The sequence below is a fragment of the Phocoena phocoena genome, chromosome 3, assembly GCF_963924675.1.
Source record: "Phocoena phocoena chromosome 3, mPhoPho1.1, whole genome shotgun sequence".
NCBI lineage: Eukaryota > Metazoa > Chordata > Mammalia > Artiodactyla > Phocoenidae > Phocoena > Phocoena phocoena.
This window is the reverse complement of record NC_089221.1, coordinates 92,244,220-92,265,769: the sequence shown is the minus strand read 5'-3', so window position 1 is coordinate 92,265,769 and position 21,550 is coordinate 92,244,220. Positions and strand designations below refer to the sequence as shown.

Here is a 21,550-nt window from a genome sequence, read left to right as displayed (position 1 = left end):
AGGCAGTTAAGGAATATTTATAAATGGGTGAGAATTTCTAAACACACACAGATGAAAACAGAAGGAATTTGTGATTTTTAAGTACATCTATGTATTTCCTAATAACATTTACCTTTCTGTTGGATCGATATGAATTTTTTCCCCCTGTTTTAGAGTTTTTGTCTTGCTCTGAGGAAACCACAAGCATATTTAGGAACCACAGTCCTTTAATTTCAGGGAAAAAAATGTTCCCTTTGATAATAAGAATTAATCCTAACTTCTAACCTTTCTGATCTAAATAATAGTCTCTTTTAGCTGATAAAGGAACTTGTCAAAGAAGATTTAACTTTAATTTCTGTAAATTTTGAGGCTAGAAGTTTTAAAGTCAAGTCTTTTGACTTTTATTCCTGATTTTTAAGTGAATACTTTTTTCGTAAAGAGAAAAGTTTTGGGACTAAGGTGGAGCATTGCTGTATTAGTCCACTCAGGCTGCCATAACAAAATACCACAGACTGGGTGGCTTAAACAATAGAAATTTATTTTCTACTTCTCTGGAGGCTGGGAAGATCAAGCTGCCTGCTGATTGACTTCTTGGTGAGGACTCTGATCCTGGCTTGCAGTTGGCTGCCTTTTCTCTGCATGCTCATGTGACCTTTGCCAGGTGCCTGTGTGAGTGCCCCGAGAGCTAGTGTGCTAGCATCTCCTGTTTTTCATAAGGGCACTAGCCCTACTGGATTAGAGCCCCACCCATATGACCTCATTTAACCTGTAACACCTCCTCAGAGGCCCTATCTCCAAATACAGTCATATTGGGGGTTAGGTTTTCAACATAAGAATTTTGGAGGGTTCAATCCATAGTAGTTGCCATTTTTGAGTGATGAAGTATTCAACTAGCAGTGCTAGAGTTGCAGTGTATCCTTCTGCCACTTGGTGGTACTGCAGTATAATAAAAGCAACACTGTTTGAGGGAGGGGAGAACCACCAGTGTCTTAGTTAAAAACCAGATTTTTATTCCATTTATAGGGTTTTATGTTTTTTTTTGAAGATGCTGAGGGTAGGAGTTATTTATTTATTTATTTATTTTTGCTGTATTGGGTCTTCGTTTCTGTGCGAGGGCTTTCTCTAGTTGTGGCAAGCAGGGGCCACTCTTCATCGCAGTGCGCGGGCCTCTCACTATCGCGGCCTCTCTTGTTGCGGAGCGCAGGCTCCAGACGCGCAGGCTCAGAAGTTGTGGCTCACGGGCCCAGTTGCTCCGCAGCATGTGGGGTCTTCCCAGACCAGGGCTCGGACCCATGTCCCCTGCATTGGCAGGTGGATTCTCAACCACTGCGCCACCAGGGAAGTCCCTGTTTCTGATCACTTGTATTCAGTGAAGTAGATTTAGGACAGGGATATGAAAAATGTTTTCTAGATATTATTGAAAGGCTATATTAGGATAACCTTAGTATATTTTTGTTGTTAGTTGCAGTGAAACACCAACTGTTTTTGAGAAGACAAGGAATACTTGGCAGTTCACTTGTGGTTTCAAGATTTCATATTGTTGCTTATTATTTGTCAGAACAACATATTTTATTCTAATAAAGCTTTAATATGCATTTATGTGATTTAATCTTGATAGAATTTGTACAGAGGAATTATTGGTTTATTCTACCTCTTGTAGGCTTATAGGACATAGATTTTACCCAGAGGATTTCATTGTCTATGCTGGTGTTCTTTGGGTAGCACATTTCTTTACTCTTATGTAGAGATTTTTATCTGATATCATTTGAGACATTAGTCCTATTCCATGTGCCAGGAACATTAAGTCTGTATTATAATACAGGAATGGATTTGATACACAGAAGGTATGGTATTAAAATTTTTATATTTGTTGTCTGTACATGTAAGTGAGCTATTAAAATTTTTTCCTGGTAAATATTTGTTGAGAATGAATACCTAATTTTAGAGGTAAATCGGTCTTTATCACTTTTAGAATTGAGGTCTGTCACTATATTATGTTTATTCTAAGTTTGGTTGTACAGGGTTTCAAGCTGCCTTTGTTAAACTAGGCTGATGGCCTCATGTTGTACCATTTCCTCTCATATAATTCTTCAGCTGTAGCCATTCCCAGCTATGTGAATGGAATGTCTTTTTCTTTCTGTCTATCTGGCAAACTTCTGTTCATCTTTCAAGTCCTAGCTCAAGTGTATCCAGCAGAATAGGATGCTGCCCATGACAGCCTTCCAGAGGTGACCACCCCAACTCACAACCACACCTTACCTGTAACCAAGGCTGAGTTAGGCATCCTGATTCTCTACTCCCATAGCACCCACCTACCTTTTGGCACATATATCATATTGCAGTTATCATTTCTTTAAAGAGCAGCGCTTGCTTTATTCATTTCTGAAGTCAGTGCCTAGGACAGTACCTACCACTTACGAAGCACACAGGATATATTTGAATGAATGCACTAGAAAAACCTAAACATTAATTACATGTTACTCTTTAAAATTGTGTTACTATTGAGAGAATTTCAAGTATAGAGAAAAATAGTAAGAATAATATAAAGAATAGATTCACCTGTTAATATTTTGCCATATTTGCTTTATTTTGATACATATGGGTGAATGGTTTTTATTATTATTGCTAAATACTTTAGGAGTAAATTGCAGACAAAATGCCCCTTAACCCCTAATTATTTACACATGTAAATTTTAAGAAGTGGGAAGTTCTCTTATATAAGCACAGTGTAATTATCAAATTCAGGAGTGAGACATTGGTAGGTTCTGTTATCTAACAGACAATTCTTATTCATATTTACTAGTTGATCCATTATGGTCCTTTTCTGCAGTTTCCACCCCCTTCTCCATCCAGGATCCTATCCAGGCTCATGCACTGTATTTGCATTTAATTGTTATGTTTTCAGTCTCTAATCTGAAACAGCCCCTCGGTCCTCCAATACTTGTTTTAGTAAGCATGTATTCAGTTAGATTCTGTTTGGTAACAGGCTCTGCTCACAAGGAACTTAGAATATACAGTTTACCTTTAGCATAGTTTCTAATTATTATACAGACATACGTGACTGGAATGTATACTAATTTCTGATTATAAGGTATTATTCAAAGAAGGTAGTTAAAGGGAATAACTGTAAAAATAGAATTAAGAACTATATAAAGTTATTTAAAAACTTTTTTGTTGGAGGATAAGAACATAAAATACACTAATCTTAACAGGTTATTCATTTTTATATATGTATATACCTGTGAAACCACCACCTAGGTCAAAGAATATTTTCAGCACCTCAGAAGATTCTTTCCTGCCCCTTCTTAGTCAATGCCTACTTTTCCCCACATTTCCTGAAGGGAACCACTATCTTGACTTCTATCACCATTGATTAGTTTTGCCTGGTCTTGAGCTTCATATAATTAGGATTTTGCAATAGTTATTCTTTGTGTTTTATGTCTTTGGCTCAGTATAATGCCTGTGAGATTCATCTATGTTGTTGTGTATATTAGCAGTTGGTCCTTTTTAATTGCTCTTTGTTATATTCCAGTGTACAAATATACCACAGTTTGTCCATTCTCTTATGCATTGGATTGTATCCAGTTTTTGGCTATTCAGAATAAAACTGCTGTAAATATTCTTATACATGTCCTTTGAGGAAAATAAGCCTTCATTTCTCTAGGAGTGGAATTATTGAGTCATAGGGAAGTTGCATATCTACTGCCAATGGTTTTCCAGGTGGTTGAACTGATTTACATTCCCACCACCTGCATATGAGAGTTCTAGTTGTCCTGACCTACACGTAGAATTACCAATTAAAAAATTTTTATCTCATGTTCATGGAGTGTGAGAATTAATATTGTTTAATGTCATTACTGCCAAAAACCATGTCTAGATTCAGTGTGATCCCTTTCAAGATTTCAACGACATTAGTTTTACAGAATTAGAAAAGAAATTCTAAAATATATATGTAACCACCAAAGACTCCGAATAGCCAAAGCAATCCTGAGAAAGAAGAACAAAGTGGAAGGCATCACACTGCCTGATTTCAGGCTATACTATAAAGCTATAGTAATTAAAACAGTATGGCACTGGTATAAAAACAGACAAATATATAGATCAATGGAATAGAACTGAGATCCCAGAAATAAACCCACACGTATATGGTCAGCTAATATTTGAAGAGGGAGCCAAGAAAACTGAATGGAGAAAAGAAGTCTCTTCAGTAAATTGTGCTGGAGAAATTGGATATTCTCATGTAAAAGAATGAAACTAGACCCCTGACTTATACCACTCACAGAAGTTAACTTGAAATGGGTTAAATACTTAAATTTAAATGTAAGACCTGAAACTATAAAACTCCTAGAAGAAAACAGGATAAAAACTCCTTGACATGGGTCTTGGCAATGATTTTTTGGCTATGACACCAAAAGCACCAAAATAAGCAAGTGCGACTACATCAACCCAAAAGCTTCTGTACAGCAAGAGAAACAGTCAACAGTAGAATGACAGCCTACGGAATGGGAGAAAATACTCGAAAACCATATATTTGATGAGGGGTTAATAGCTAAACTGTATAAAGAACTCATACAACTCAACAAAAAATTCAATTAAAAAATGGGCAAAAGACCTGAATATACATTTTTCCAAAGAAGATAGAGGAATGGCTAATGGAATGGAAGATAGAGGTATGTGAAAAGATGCTCAACATCACTAGGTTATTAGGCAAATAGAAATCAAAACCACAATGATATATCTCTTATGCCTGTTAGAATGGCCACCTTAAAAAGACAGATGAATGTGGAGAAAAGGGATCCCTTGTTCACTGTTACTGAGATTGTAAACTGGTACAGCAAAGCTGTATGGAGGATCCTCAAAAAATTAAATTACAACTACCATATGATCCAGCAATTCCACTAGTGGGAATATATCCAAAGGAAATGAAAATGCTAACTTGAAAAGGTATCTGCATTCTTATGTTCATAGCAGCACTTTTTACAACAGCCAAGACATGGAAACAACCTAAGTGTTCATCGATGAATGGTTAAAGAATATGTGGTATGTTATATTCACAATGGAATATATTTCAGCTGTTAAAAAAAAAAGAATCCTGCCATTTGCGCTATGGATGGACATTGAGAGCATTATGCAAAATGAAATACGTCAGACAAAGACAGGTACTGTATGGTCTCACTTATATGTGGAATTTGAAAAAACAAAACAAAACTCATAGAGGGAGAGGTCAGTTTTGTGGTTATCAGAGGGTGTGTGCGTGTAGAGGAGAATTGTAGGAAGCTGGTCAAAAGGCACAAACTGAGTTAGAAGATAAATAAGTACTAGGGATGCAGTGAACACAACATGATGACTGTAGTTAACACTGCTGTATGATACGTATGTAAGTTGCTCAGAGAGTAGATCCTAAGAGTTCTCATTACAGTGAGTTCTCATTACAAGTCAAACCGTTAAGCTGTACACCTTAAAGTTAAGCAATGGTATATATCAATTATATCAGTAAAACTGGGAAAAATTTTATGGTCATTTCTCAATATATACAAAAAGTTAATTATGTTGTTTATCTGAAGTTAATATAATGTTAATTATATCAATTTAAAAAAATTTTAGTCATTCTCATGGGAATGTAATGGTCTGTCATTGTGCTTCTAATTTATGTATCTCTGAAGTCTAATGATGTTGACCACATTGTCATATTCTTATTGGCCATTTGAATGTCCTCTTTTATTAAGTACCCACTTACATGTTACCCATTTTTTAAAAAAGTTGGTTTACTTGTCCTGTGGATATATAGGACTTTTTAATATAGTCTGGATTTGAGTGTATTGTGAATGTCTTCTGGTTTATGTCTTCCCTTTTGACCTTCTTAATGGAAACTCTGAAGAGAAACAATTTTATGTCACTGATGTGTAAACTTTCAGGTAAACCAGTCCTAATTGTTACAGTTATAAATCTAATATCCATCCTGATTGATTTACAATTAAAACAATTTTTTTTAAGCTATGTCTGAAGCAGTAGAGTAGGGTAGACCTTAGTTGCAAAGAAAAGGAAAACCAAAGTATCTGGACTTTCACTCCAGATAGCATACATGAGTTGTGAAATAAATCCACAATTGGTAAAAGAATTTTATTTTGGAAAAGGTGTATAGTTTTGGTTTAGGACAAGAAAACTTTTTTTTTTTTGGTAGCATATCTGTATTTCTGTTCCCACTCTGTCATTTCCAGAAGTAGGAAATACAAATAATGTCTGTTTTTTCTATATACCATAGAGCAGTTTTCAAGTAAGTATATTCACATAGTTCTTAAAATTAGGGAAAGGTTTAGCATAATCGGGAGTATACAGAAATGAGTTAGGTGTTGTAGAGGAGCTTAAATTGGGAGTTACAGTCTACACATGTTTGAGACAAGTATAGATGTGCCCTTGTTGAGGAAGGTAGAAAGATGTACCTTTCTCTTGTCCAGATGTACTGGCAAGAGAAGGAGGGAAGAGACAAAAAAAAAAAAAATGGATAGAAATATCTCCTTCACACCCATACCTTGTAAGAGATTCAGGCCTGTGCATGTTCTGTCCCACTGATTGGTTAGAAGGTGCTGAAACTAGAGGGAAGAGGAGGAACGAACTCCAGTGTAAAAGATGCACACTGGTTACTAGACACTAAAGCTCCAAAGCCTTTTTCATTTGGGGGTGAAGTGGGGAAGGACTTTGTCACAGAACACAAATGTTATCTGAAGGAGAACTTTAAGGCTAGAAGATACCAGTGCTTTTTAAATTTTAAGCAGAAGCCTGGGATTTTAATCAAATTAAGAATGGCTCCTCTGGCTGAAGGAAAAGGTGAGGGTTAGATGTGACATTTTATTCCTGAGATTTATGCTCCTGCAGTCCTTGAGGCACGGTGAGGAAAGGCAGTTTTAGAACCATTAATCCACTTCACTAGTTCTCATTTTTAGTGCATTTACAACACCTCCCCACACACACACGTGCAAATGTGGTTGTAGCTATACTCTTGGAATCTGCCCACTTAACTATTAGTATTAATCACATTCCGTTTTCATGTTTGAGAAATGGTTTTCTTTGTGAAAGACGGGGGCTCCCAACCCCTGGGCCACGGAATGGTACCAGTCAGCAGCCTGTTAGGAACCAGGCTGCACGGCAGGAGGTGAGCGGCACCCACCCAGCCCTGCAACCCTGGTCCGTGGAAAAATTGTCTTCCACGAAATGGGCCACTGGTGTAAGACACTTTTCATTCTGTAGCTTGGTATACGTGTGGGAACCACTGATGTATTCTCACATCTTAAGGGTTCTGGACCCAATTACATTGTGTGTGTGTGTGTGTGTGTGTGTGTGTGTGTGTGTCCAAACCAGCAAGCAAGTTTTGGACATCAGCTGGGTGTCCTACAATTCAACTCAATTCTGACACTGTCTACCTGGAGATAGCATCACATTCCACATGTTAAGGGCTCAGTCCCATAAGACCCTCCTTTGCTTCAGATGCCAATCGCAAGTCCAGGTTGTCATTTGTGCTTCTGAGCTCCTCCTTGGGTTTGATTAATTTGCTAGAGTGATTCGCAGAATTCAGAATTCAGTTTTTCTTACTAGATTATCAGTTTATTGTAATAAAAGGATATAACTCAGAAATAGCCAAATGGAAGACATAAATACATAGGGCAAGGTATAGGGAAAGGGCAAGGAGCTTTCGTGTTCTCTTCTAGGGCACTGCTATGCCCAAATCTTCATGTGTTCACCAAACCAGAAACTCTCCTTTTGGGTTTTTAGTGGGGGCTTCATTTCATTGTCATGACTGATTAAATCATTGGCCATTAGCGATTGAGCTCAATCCCTGGAGGTGTGGGGGAGAAGGGGCTGAAAGTTCCAGCCCTCTTAATCACCTGGCGACCAGCTTCAGTCCTTACTCAATCCTTACATGGGCTTCTTAAGTCACCTAATTAACATAACACAAAGACACTCTTGCTTTCCTCACTTAAGACATTCCAAGGGTTTTAGGAGATCTTGTACCAGAAAGGGGGACAGTGACCAAATATATATTACTGTAAGTCACAGTTTCCCACGTTGCCCTTCACTGAATAGGTGAAGAAACTTAGGCTCAGGTATGCAAGGAGGTTTTTCCATAGTGAACAGTTCAACAGAGGCACAGCTAGAACTAGACCCTGAAATATTCTTTTTCCTTAGTGGTTTTTAAATGAATGAATGAATGTATGTATGGCTGCGTTGGGTCTTCGTTGCTGCGTGTGGGCTTGTCTCTCGTTGTGGCGAGTGGGGGCCACTCTTCGTTGCGGTGTGCCGGCTTCTCATTGGGGTGGCTTCTCTTTGTTGCAGAGCTCGGGCTCTAGGCGCGCCGGCTTGATTGATTGTGGCATGTGGGGTTAGTAGTTGTGGCATACGGGCTTAGTTGCTCTGTAGCTTGTGGGAATCTTCCCGGACCAGGGCTCGAACCCGTGTCCCCTGCATTGGCAGGCAGATTCTTAACCACTGCGCCACCAGGGAAGTCCCAAATTTTTGTCTTTGATATAAACAAATTTTAATGAACTGAAGGTCTAACAGCAAAACTTGAAAATCATCATCCAAATTTGTTATTTCCAGGTCTTTGAAGAAACTGGTTTTGATATTAAAGATTATATTTGTAAGGATGATTACATTGAACTCCGAATCAATGACCAGCTTGCTCGTTTGTACATCATTCCAGGAATTCCAAAAGATACCAAATTTAACCCGAAAACCAGAAGAGAAATTCGGGTATGTAATTGAAAAGTATTTTCAGATTGCTGGACAGTATCCCAATTAAATGATGTAGGAAATTGCTTTTAGAAACTCCTTGATAATAAATAACTAACAAAATGAATTATTTTCTTGTGTTTCAGAACATTGAGTGGTTCTCCATTGAGAAATTGCCCTGTCATAGAAATGATATGACCCCAAAATCCAAACTTGGTTTGGCACCAAACAAATTTTTTATGGCCATTCCTTTTATCAGGTATGTTCGTATTTCTTTAAATACAAAACTTCATAAATTCTGATAGTGAGTTTCTTTACATAGCCAAGTTTTAAAATTGAATTCTTAATGTTTCCATAGACCATTAAGGGACTGGCTTTCTCGAAGATTTGGCGATTCCTCAGATAGCGACAATGGATTTTCCTCAGCTGGTAGCACACCAGCTAAACCCACTGTGGAAAAATTGAGGTAAAGAAATATATGCGTAGGATTCTGACTTTTTGATAGTTTTTAATGCAGTGACATTTTGCTTATAAAGTTTGCAGAGGTGTTGGCTTCCTTTTTGTAGGTACTATTTTATTACTGGTCTCACAAATAATTGAAAAAAATTTTAAGGGTTTTTGATGAGAGGTTAGTGGAATTTGGAAAGGAGCTTCAGGCATATTTAAAAATGGTATACATAAGAGCTTATCAACTTTTTAGATGGATAGATAGACTATGAGGAAAAGACAAAAATCCTCTGTATGTATATTTATACTGTTACTTCCCTGTTCTCATATCTTTACTTTAGAAATAATTGAGTTTCTGAAGATGGTTGAATGGGGGGAATATATTGAAGTTTGTTTTTGTGTAGAGGAGATGAGGGATGCTGGTGTATGTATAATTTGTTCAGAAAGATAACACTGTGAAGGCTTGGGCTTGCTGCTTTTCTTTCCCTAGCCTAGACTGTATATTATAAAGAGTGACTATTACATGGACATGAACCGCAAAGAGCATTTTCTTGGTTGGAATGTAATTGTATCCAAATCACAATTATAGAGTAGGCTGAGTAAGTAATTTTCTTAAATAAGTATATGTATTTGTAATCAGCTTGCTAGAACTTTGCCTTTGTTAGGTTCAGAGAGAGCTGCTTTTTATACTTTCTCTAATTTAGGTGTTTTGTTTTTATCCCAGAGCTTTAAAAAGTAAACAATAGGAGTAACACATCTGCAGCCAATATTTTTTAAACAAATAGGGAATATTCCATTTTAGTTGAATTTTATGAGGATAGGAGATTAGACTAAATGCCTTGAAAGGTCATTTCTGCCTTTCAGAATCTATGATTATAATCACCAAATTATATACTACTAAACATAAGGGAAGCAGTAAAAAGGAAAAAGAGTAAAGTAGACAGGAATGTAGTCAAGATTAAAAAAATCCAACCACTACTAAAAAGTCATGAAATAGTGACACTGTTTGAAAAGAAATTGTGTCACTGTTCATATTTGGGAGAATCTGTCCACCATAGTGTGTGATAAGATTCCCACATCTTTCAGTCAGTGTTAGGGTTTGTGGTCCTAGAGAATGGAATGAGACAATAAATAACTTCTTTAACCAAATTTCAGGTTGCTTAGGCAGGGTGGTGTCTGTTTTTAGCATATAGAATAACATCTATTGATGTGTTGGAGGAAATATCTGAGTTTTGTCTAAAGAAAGAGTAGAGAGTCTGCAATTTAATTACAGTTTTTAAATGGGAAAGGGGACAGATTCTGAAATATTCAAAAACAATCTTACTATAATATGGATCTTGGGATCAGTGGCTCTGGACTGTATTACACATGTATGTGGTACTACAGAATACGATTTCTTTTCTTTACTACAAACTACTGTTACAGTTGGTTTCTTTTGCATAAGTATTTGAGACTGGATCTTTATTTAACTTGCTTCTCCATCGTTTTTGAGCTCCTGAATTTTTTGCTGTACAATGTAGCTTAATTTTTCAGATCCTCTTCCAGCATGGCTGGGGTCCATAACTGACCTGTGCCAGATCAAATTCCATACTTAAGCATCCTAGTAAAGAATTGAGAATTGAGTTGTCTGTCCTGTTAAGAAGGAAGATCCACTGACATTTGTTTGTTTCGACTAGATTTATTTATTGAATTTATTACTAAATTTATTAAATTTATGAAAGAATTATTTTCTTCAGTTGTGTTTCTTTTTGCGGGGTGGGGGGGCATGCATCACAGCTTGCGGGATCTTAGTTCCCCAACCAGGGATTGAACCCGTGCCCCCTGCACTGGAAGCGCAGAGTCCTAACCACTGGACCGCCAGGGAACTCCCCAGATTTTTAAAAGTACAATCATTTATAGGGAGGAAGTGGTATCAATGAATTTAGGAAACTTTGGGATTAAAAATAACAGTATTAATTCATTCAAGAAATATGGAATGCTAGGCACTCTTCTGGGTGCTGGGGGTAAAGTGTTAGGCAGAGTCAACAAGAATCCCCTGCCCTCATGGAACTTATACTCCAGTGGGCGGAGATAGACAGTAAATAAAGTAAAATTTGTAGTCTGTAAGATAAACTAACAGGTGTTAGAAAGACTATAAGTGAAAATTTTCTGATCTGATTTTTATTTTTTAAATCTTGGTGTAGTCGAACCAAATTCCGCCACAGTCAGCAATTATTTCCTGAAGGTTCTCCCGGTGACCAGTGGGTAAAGCACAGGCAACCACTGCAACAAAAACCATATAATAATAATCATTCTGAAATGTCTGACCTTTTAAAAGCAAAGGTGAGTGATACACATTTAAAGATTTTCATAACTTTAGCTCATTTGACTTTGGAATGTATCTGAGTTGAGGAATTACAGATTAACAGTTGTAGAGTTCTGAATTGTTAATCCAAGGCTCCTGTGTTTCTGACTTGTGATTTGAAGTAGGGATGAGACTCCTTAACCTTTACAGCTTTGGTATTAATCCAGTGTAGTAAGTAATATGAATTAACATCTGATTTTGGTAAATATGCTACCAGTGAAAGGTTCATTACTGTGTTGTATTCTGGTGTATGATTATATTACAGTTTATTTATCCATTCTACTCTTAGTGGACATGTTTGTTGTTTCCACTTTGGGGCTTTTACAAACCATACTGCTATGAATATTTCTGTACATGTCTTTTGAGGAACATACACAGTTCTTTTGGGTATATAGAATTGGGTAGAAGTGTTGGAGCAGTGGATATGCCTATGTTCTTGAGTATATACTCAATATTCTCAGGTAATTTATATCCCCAGCAAAACATATGAGAGTTCCATTTGTTCCACATCCTTACTAATCCATGGTATTATCTGTCTTTATTACTTTAGCCATCTATTTGGGTACCACTCTTTTTATTTTCATTCTTTTAAAAATATACTGGTTTCATCAAAATTAAAAAACTTTTGTGCATCAGAGATCACTATCAAAAGAGAAGAGACAGCCCATGGAATGGGGGAATTTGCAAATCACATATCTAATGGATTAATATCCAGGATATATGGAGAACTCCTACAATTCAACTACAAACAAAACAACCCAATTAAAAAAATGGGTAGACACCTTGAATAGACATTTCTTTAAAGAATATATACAAATGGCCAATAAGCACATGAAAAGATGCTCACAATCATTAGTAGAATGCAAATCAAAACCACAGGAGATACTATTAATACCCACTAGGTATGAAGTAATAAAAATGTAATTTAAAAAATGGAGAATGGTAAGTGCTGACAAGAATGTAGGGAAATTGGAACCCGTGTGCATTGCAGGTGGGAATGTAGAATGGTGCAGCTGCCATGGAAAACAGTTTGGATGGTTCGTCAAATAGTTAAACATAGAATTACCATATGACCCAGCAATTCCATTCCTAGGCTCATACTCAAAAGAATTGAAAGCAGGGACTTAAACAGGTAACTTATATCCCAGTGTTCACAGTAGCATTATTCGTGATAGCCAAAAGGTGGAAACAACCCATGTGTCTGTCAGCAGATTAATGGATAAACAAAATAAACATATAGAGGAATATTATTTGGCCTTAAAAAGGAATGAAAGGGACTTCCCTGGTGTTCCAGTGGTTAAGACTCCACGCTCCCAATGCAGGGGGCCCGGGTTGGATCCCTGGTCAGGGAACTGGATCCCTCATGCTGCAGCTAAGACCCGGTGCAGCCAAATGAATAAATAAATATTTAAAAAAAAAAAAAAAGGAATGAAATTATGATACGTACGTGCTACAACATGGATGAACCTTAAACACATGCTAAGTGAAATAAGCCATACACAAAAGGACAAATATTGTATGACTCCACTTACATGAGGTGCCTAGTGTAGACAAATTTATAGACAGAAATTAACTTGAGGTTACCAGGGCTGAGGGACAGGAGGGAATATGGAATTATTTAATAGGTACGAAGTTCTGTTTAGATGATGAAAAAGTTTTGGAGATGGATACTGGTGGTGGTTGCACAACATTGTGACTGTACACTGCCACTGAGTTGTACATTTAAAAGTGGTTCAAGTGCTAAATTTTATGTATATGGTACCGCAATAAAAGGTAAATACCGAGAAGAACGGGATGAAATTGAATTAAAAGTCTGTGGTAACATGAGTCTCTGAAAGCTGTATTTCCCTACCTTTCTTTCTTTAAATTAGCTTGTTGTTTTCAAGCTATTTTAGGAACTGCTTAATTTTTTCTGTAGGTAGATAGAATGTACATAAATAAATGTATTTTTATACATTTTAAAATAATAATAAAATTATTCTGCTCACTGTTTTAGCTAGTCCTCTTAAATAGCTGTCTTTTTAAGACCTCTAAAGCCAAATTAATGTTTAAAAACTTTGTGTTTTAAGTTAAACTTAGAGTTATTTTCTAAGAAAATTAACTCGTTAAAGCAGTATAATAGCAAGATGTCAACTACTGCATGTTTAGGTTTTAGGTCTAAATTTAGGGATAATGGCCCAAATTTTAAAAACCAGTTGTCTTTATTATTTTGTATAAAAAGAGATTATTAATTCTAAAAATCCCTATTTGTTTATTAATAATTTAAAGCAGATTTTAGGGTAACAGTGATCACATCGGCTGCCTGTTTCCAGCTTTAAGGACTGTAGTCAGTGGGTCTCAGGGTTCCCTCACAGAGAGGTTTTCTTTGGCAGTCACATAAGGTTTTCAAAGTTGTTCCTCTCCTTGCTCCCATTATTCTTTTACTCCTCATGCTTGTAAACACAGTCTGTGAGCAGAAATGGCATAAGGCAAGAGGTGTGGAAAGATTCCTAGGGACCATTATATTTGCTGTTTCATATCTTTTGAGGACTCTTGCTTTGTGAAGCACTACCTTCTATAAGAAAATATATTGATAGTGGTTCTCCAGTGTTTAAGGAAGGTTTTGGGTGGGGGTGCTTTGCTGAACTCTGATTCAACCAGCTAAATACATTCATAGGGATATATTGTTTTATCCTGTTTCATTATGCTATAGGTTTACATTTTATTTCTTCTTATTGGAAAAACAGAGTCAAAGTATGAGGGGAAATGGCAGAAAACAGTATCAAGAGTCACCTAATCAAAAGAAAAGAACAAATGGGGTCCACAGCCAGCCAGGCAAGCAGCAGAATCCCTTGATGGTAAGAGTTAACAGCTCTCATGCTAAGAAGTCAGTTCACGCTTTTTAAGATGGGGCAAGGGCATTGGCGAGGCACGTTGAATTGATATATTGACAGGATTTTTATGAACCTGCTGTGTGCGCACTATTCACCCACTAAAAAAATCTCTGCCTACTCTCAATTATAGGTTTATCACATTGATTCAAATGTGCAACTGATCTTTACTTTTTATGTGGGTATTTATTTATCTATTTATTATTTTTTAAATTAATTTTTATTGGAGTATAGTTGATTTACAATGTGTTAGTTTTTGCTGTACAGCAAAGTGAATCAGTTATACATATACCCACTCTTTTTCAGATTCTGTTCCCATATATAGGTCATTACAGAGTATTGAGTAGAGTTCCCTGTGCTATACTGTAGGTTCTTGTTGGTTATCTATATGTGGGTATTTAGATTTAATACTTTGGAAACAGTGTGTAGTCAACCCTGCTTTCTAGACAAGTCCTAAGTATTCTCTCTATATTTTTCTAAATAGAGTCTGTATTATTTTAATGAAGTTAAAAGTTTGGAATAACATCACAGTGTTTTTGTTTTTGTTCAAGTTGATAGAATTTAGAAAACGAAAATAAATAAAACACAATACTCATAGCCAGTGTCATAGTCATTAGACTAGGCTGAAAGACAAATACGTGTGAGCATTTTAAGGCATTTACTTCCATTCTTTTAGTCTGTGTTCCAGAAAGTAATTCATAAACTGATAAGTCTCCTTGCTTATCTTTTCTGTAAGTCCCAGTATTTCTTTCCTTTTTTAAAAAGATGTATTTATTTTATTTTTATTATTTTTTAAAATTAATTTATTTTTGGCTGTGTTGGGTCTTCATTGCTGCACGCAGGCTTCCTCTAGTTGCAGTGAGCGGGGGCTACTGTTTGTTGTGGTGTGCGGGCTGCTCATTGTGGTGGCTTCTTTGCTGCGGAGCGTGGGCTCTAGGTGTGCGGGCTTCAGTAGTTGTGGCTTGTGGCCTCAGTAGTTGTGGCACACGGGCTTAGTTGCTCCGTGGCATGTGGGATCTTCCCGGACCAGGGATCGAACCTGTGTCCTCTGCATTGGCAGGCAGATTCTTAACCACTGCACCACCAGGGAAGTCCCAGTCCTGGTATTTCTATGTTGGATTTTCTTATTGTATCTTCACCTATTTTTCTTTCTTTAACAGTGGGTGATAATAGTAATTTCAAGTTTTTAACAAAAGTATTTTCCTTGAATTCCCTAGGTGCTGTTGATTTAACTTGGGGTGTATTGATTCCACTAGCAAGCACATGTTAAAGATCAGTTTACTGTTAGACTACTTGCCCTTTACTATTATTGTACTCCACTCTGGTAGAAATAGTGACAAGAACAAAGAAGAGTCTTAATAGATGGTCAGAAGGCTTTTAATCTAATTCAACATCTGTCCCTAACAAAAGCTGGACAGATTAAAATGATAGTACTATACAAATGTTAATTCTCCTCAAATTAATACATAGATTTAATTCAATACCAATCAAAATCCTTGATTTTTTGGGGGGAACTTCACAAATGACTCTCACATTTGTCTAAAAGAACTTGAATAAATTTTTTATAAGTTCTTAAAGTTAATGATGGAGAACAAGTATATGAACAGCTTATAAGGGAAGAACTAAAAGTGACTGATAAATGTATAAATGTGTAATCAAAGAAAGTAAATTAAAACAGGATGCCACTTTTCCTCATTAGATTGGCAAAGATGAAAAGATAGCCACTTATGTATTGAGAATATTGAGAGCCCTTAAGAATTGCTAATTGGTACAGCCTCCTAGAGAGTAGTTTGGCTATATTGAAAGCCTGAAAAAGTTCTTACCTTGTTTCCCTAGAAGAGAAATTTAAAGAATATTCACTCCATTGCTCTTAATTATGAAAACATGGAAACAATCTAAATATCCAAGAAGATAATACTAAATGCAATATCGTAGATCTATGCCATAGACTACCATGTAGTCATTAAAAGTGATGATGTAGATTTGTATTTATTGAAAAAGGAATATGTTCATAGTATATACATTTAAAAAGTGGGTTATATCCTTTTTGACCCACCTCCTAGAGAAATGGAAACAAAAATAAACAAATGGGACCTAATGAAACTTAAAAGCTTTTGCACAGCAAAGGAAAACATAAACAAGACAAAAAGACAACCCTCAGAATGGGAGAAAATATTTGCAAATGAAGCAACTGACAAAGGATTAATCTCCAAAATTTACAAGCAGCTGATGCGGCTCAATATTTAAAAAAACAAACAATCCAATCCAAAAATGGGCAGAAGACCTAAACAGATATTTCTCCTAAGAAAATATACAGATTGCCAACAAACACATGAAAGGATGCTCAGCATCACTAATCATATGTATAGCTGATTCACTTTGTTATAAAGCCGAAACTAATAACACCATTGTAAAGCAATTATACTCTAATAAAGATGTTAAAAAAAAAAAAAAAGATCCTGCAGGGCAAAGGCAAAAAACTACAATGAGGTATCACCTCACACTGGTCAGAATGGTCATCATCAAAAAATCTACAAACAATAAATGCTGGAGAGGGTGTGGAGAAAAGGGAACCCTCTTGCACTGTTGGTGGGAATGTAAATTGATACAGCCACTATGGAGAACAGTATGGAGGTTCCTTAAAAAACTAAAAATAGAACTACCATATGACCCAGCAATCCCACTACTGGGCATAAACCCTGAGAAAACAATAATTCAAAAAGAGTCATGTACCAAAGTGTTATTGCAGTTCTGTTTACAATAGCCAGGACATGGAAGCAACCTAAGTGTCCATCAGCAGATGAATGGATAAAGATGTGGTACATATATACAATGGAATATTACTCAGCCATAAAAAGAAACGAAATTGAGTTATTTGTAGTGAGGTGGGTGGACCTAGAGTCTGTCATACAGAGTGAAGTAAGTCAAAGAGAAAAACAAATACTGTATGCTAACACATATATATGGAATCTTAAAAAAAAAAAAATGTGGTTCTGAAGAACCTAGGGGCAGGACAGGAATAATGACGCAGACGTAGAGAATGGACTTGAGGACACGGGGAGTGGGAAGGGTAAGCTGAGATGAAGTGAGAGAGTGGCATGGACATATATACACTACCAAATGTAAAATAGAGAGCTAGTGGGAAACAGCCGCATAGCACAGGGAGATCAGCTCAGTGCTTTGTGTCCACTTAGATGGGTGGGATAGGGAGGGTGGGAAGGAGACGCAAGAGGGGGGAGATATGGGGATATATGTATATGTATAGCTGATTCACTTTGTTATAAAGCAGAAACTAACACACCATTGTAAAGCAATTATACTCCAATAAAGATGTTAAAAAATAAAAAGTGGGTTATAGAATACTATGTATAGAATAATTCTGTTTGTTACATAATCATATGAAAATACATTCACACATATCTTCATAGAAAAAAGCTGGAAAGATGTACTGGAATGTTAATAGTAATTATCTCTGGGTTGAGAAATTTAATGAATAATTTTCTTGTTTTCTGGTGTTTCCATATTGTATGTGTAATCAAGAGCTAAAAACAGTTTTAGGCTTAAAAAAATAAAAATAAAATTAAAAATACCAATGCAAGGTGGGCATGGTGATTATATGGTTTAATTCTCTTCCTGAGAAATTTGATACTATATCTCCTTATTTATAATTGAAATAACTGGAGACGGTATGTTGTGTGTTTGTGTTTTTTAATAGAAATGTGAAAAAAAACTTCATCCACGAAAGCTTCAGGATACTTTTGAAACAGGCAAGTCATTTTCTTTTTAAAATTTCTGCTGGTTGGGATTTGGTTTGGTTTTGAAGTAACCTTGATTTTAGTGGTGCATGACGAACTGTGATAGATAAGCTGAAAGAGTTGCACATGGTCTGTAGAGAGTTCATATATATGGTCAAGTTCTCTAAATATGAAACTGGCTAAAATAAATTTATTTAAATTATTTGCCCTTTCACTGTGCTATTTCTTTTGCGAATGTGAAGCCTTGGTGCTGTGCGTGAATATTGTAAATAAATAAATAATTGCTTAAGGGTTAGACAGGGAGTAGACCCAAGTAACATAATGGTGAGGAGAAACCTCATTCTCACATATATGTAAGGGGAGTGCTAACTTCAGAAGGGAAACATTTCCCCCTTACTTGAGGTAATGATCAACTTGTTAAGATGGTACTAAGGATAGCTTTTATTAAAATGACATTTGGAACTTCTCCATCCTCAGTTGTGGAGAGTAGGTGTGTGATCTGATTTGGAAAGTAATGTTGAGGAATGTAGAAAGCTCTCTGTAAATACTGATTTAATAGATGTCATTTGGAAGTGCAATAGGCTGTTTTTTTCTTCGGTGCTGTTTTGAATGGTATGAAATTCTCTGTGCAGTAGGTAAGCATTTATTTACCATCTAGATTTAAGGCTTTCATATAGAAAACTCCTAAGAATTGAAGAGCATTATAATTATATTTTCTTGCATTACTGTTTATGATTTAAGCAAGATAGAAGCTATTTTAAAAGAGATGCTTTGGGGACTTCCCTGGTGGTCCAGTGGTTAAGACTCCATGCTTCCAATGCAGGGAATGTGGGTTCGATCCCTGGTTAGGGAACTAAGATCACACATGCCTGTGGCACGTCCAGGAAAAAAACAGAGATAGAGATCCTTTAACCCTGTTTTGGAAAATTAAGTGTAAGAAGTTGGAACTATCATTAAGTTATGGTGGTAGAATTCCTCTTAGTTGGACTTTTCTGGCCACCTTAGGTGGTGTGGGCATGATAGGCTGATAGTTGAAGTAATGTAACTTCAGAAATCAATTATTTCACAAAATCTTTAAAAAGCCATATGTTTAGGAACATTAAAGAGGGCACAGTATAATGTATATCCAACTTAGTTAGGCATGATTCAGATATATAAAATTTTGAGTTGTCTTGAGAAGGAAGTATAAAAGTGTTCTTATCCTGGGAAACCTCATATCAGACTTTATTTCTGCATCAACCTTTTGGTGTGTATTCCAAACCTACTTTCCTGGTCAGGTCCCTGTTCTACTTTAAGGGGAAAAAAAAAGCCCCGATAAGTTGGAGTTCTGTTGTACTATGATTTTGAAAATTTGGATTTTTTCTTTAGGTTGACATACTCCCTGAAGATTTGATAACCTCCAGCTTTATTTTTCTAGAATTGGAATCTTTACAGATCTTACATTGTAATTATAATCTTTATAATGTTTACATTTTGATCTCTGTCAAGAAGCTCCCCTTATGTTGGCACAAAATACAAATAAAGGTGGTAAACAAAGGTACGCCCAGTTTTTAAAAAAATTAATTTATTTTTGGCTGTGTTGAGTCTTCGTTGCTGCACACGGGCTTTCTCTAGTTGTGGTGAGCAGGGGCTACTCTTCATTGCAATGTACGTGTTTCTCATTGCAGTGGCTTCTCGTTGTGGAACACGGGCTCTAGGCGCGCTGGCTTCAGTAGTTGTGGCATGTGGGCTCAGTGGTTGTGGCTTGCAGGCTCAGTAGTTGTGGCGCACGGGCTTAGTTGCTCCGTGGCATGTGGGGGATCTTCCTGGACCAGGGCTCGAACCCGTATCCCCTGCATTGGCAGGCGGATTCTTAACCACTGCACCACCAGGGAAGTCCCTAGGTATGCCCATTTTTGAAAGCAGGTGAATATTAAGGGTCTTAAAATAAAGGCTGAGATTAAGATTTTGAATGTTTGTTTGGAATAAGCAATAATAGATTAGAAATTCACTTGAGTACCAGTTTAGGGAAAGGAAGATATCTTGGTGGTTCTACTTAGGTTAGATTTAGAGTGTGGGGAGATGAATGTATACTGCACATGGATTCCTTTATAACAAAAGGTGAAGGGCAAGATTTGATTTCTTACTGTTACTGAGCTTATTTATTTTGTTTTTTAAGCAGATGCTGTATATGACTTACCTTGCTCCGGTGAAGACCAGTTGCTAGAACATGCCGAGGGCCAGTCTGTGGCATGTAATGGACGTTGCAAGTTCCCCTTTTCATCCAGAGCTTTTTTGAGTTTCAAGTTTGACCATAATGCTATAATGAAAATCTTGGACCTTTGATAGCAACAAATGTGTTGTGGAAGTTCCAAGATCAGAGACTTGTTGCATTTCAGTGGGTGTCTCTTTGAGCCTTACCTTTCTCAGGTGTTTTAAAGAAATGCAGGGAGGCAATGATGTTTCTGAAGAGATGTTCTATGTGCAGGAGAGAGAGTAGAAAGAAACATGAGTTTGCACTGTAAATGCAGTTATAACTTTTTATACATACGTACCTTTTCAGTGTTTGGCTAATGAATTTAAGTTGCTTTTTATGAGGGCATTTTTTTCTGTGTGATTATGGTTTTTATTTTGTATTCTGGTCAAGAAAATAGTGTTTGAGTCATCACTAATAGCTAAGTTAATGGGAATGCTCCATCAACCCATTACAGTGATTGTATTGACACTACTAGTTTCCTTATGTTGAAAATTTTAAAAGAAACTTAAAATACACAATTATTAAATGAATGCAAGAGCTGAAATGTCACAGAAGTCAAGATTGCAGGTCATCTGCTTTGGTGGCATTTTGTGCCTATCTCTGCTTCTAACCACTTAGGTTTTCTGATCCTCCTCTGCTAGGAGTTTTGTTAAGGTTTTATTTAGAGTCAGCATCTGCTATACAATGTTCATGTTCAAAATGAACTCTCAGCACTTCATTAAAGGACAAAGTCCTCAGCCTGGAGAGGGACTGAGTTGGTTGGGCGGGGAGTTGATGCTCTAATTTTGAATTGTGCTGTGTGCAGTCAGTGAACCTGGGAGACCGCGGAGAGAGGGTAGTGGGGAGAGAGCACGGGGGCTGGGACCCCGAAACTGCTTTGGTCACATCTGCACCATCCTGCTGCCAGCCCCTTAGTATCATACGATGATTTTGTTCTTATGAAACTTTATTCTGTATTAAGTTGTGTAAATATGTATGGAATACTGACATTATTAGGTTTTACATTGCATCTCAGTGTTGATCTCTGGAAACTGATGTTATATTAGGTTCCAATTTGCAGTAGTAGCACAGACTGACACACTTTTATTAGCATGAAGCCCCTAGATGATGGAGCCAAAGGGAAGGGTATGCAGTTTACCCAAGTACAGATAAAGCATTTCACTAGGGGAGGATCAGAACACGGAAGTAACGTGTG

At 36.8% G+C, this 21,550-nt stretch overlaps 1 protein-coding gene across 1 annotated transcript in view; it reads left to right on the top strand.

Moving 5' to 3' along the window:
* Positions 1–20,694, top strand: part of DCP2 (decapping mRNA 2) — a 50,376-nt gene extending 29,682 nt beyond the window's left edge. Inside the window, exons 5-11 of the mRNA XM_065874515.1 lie at positions 8,572–8,724; positions 8,850–8,962; positions 9,062–9,169; positions 11,334–11,472; positions 14,221–14,331; positions 18,080–18,131; positions 20,281–20,694. Coding sequence (XP_065730587.1) covers positions 8,572–8,724; positions 8,850–8,962; positions 9,062–9,169; positions 11,334–11,472; positions 14,221–14,331; positions 18,080–18,131; positions 20,281–20,444 — 840 coding nt within the window. The 3' untranslated portion in view covers positions 20,445–20,694. The remainder of the gene's footprint in view (positions 1–8,571; positions 8,725–8,849; positions 8,963–9,061; positions 9,170–11,333; positions 11,473–14,220; positions 14,332–18,079; positions 18,132–20,280) is intronic.
* Positions 20,695–21,550: the final 856 nt, after the last annotated feature.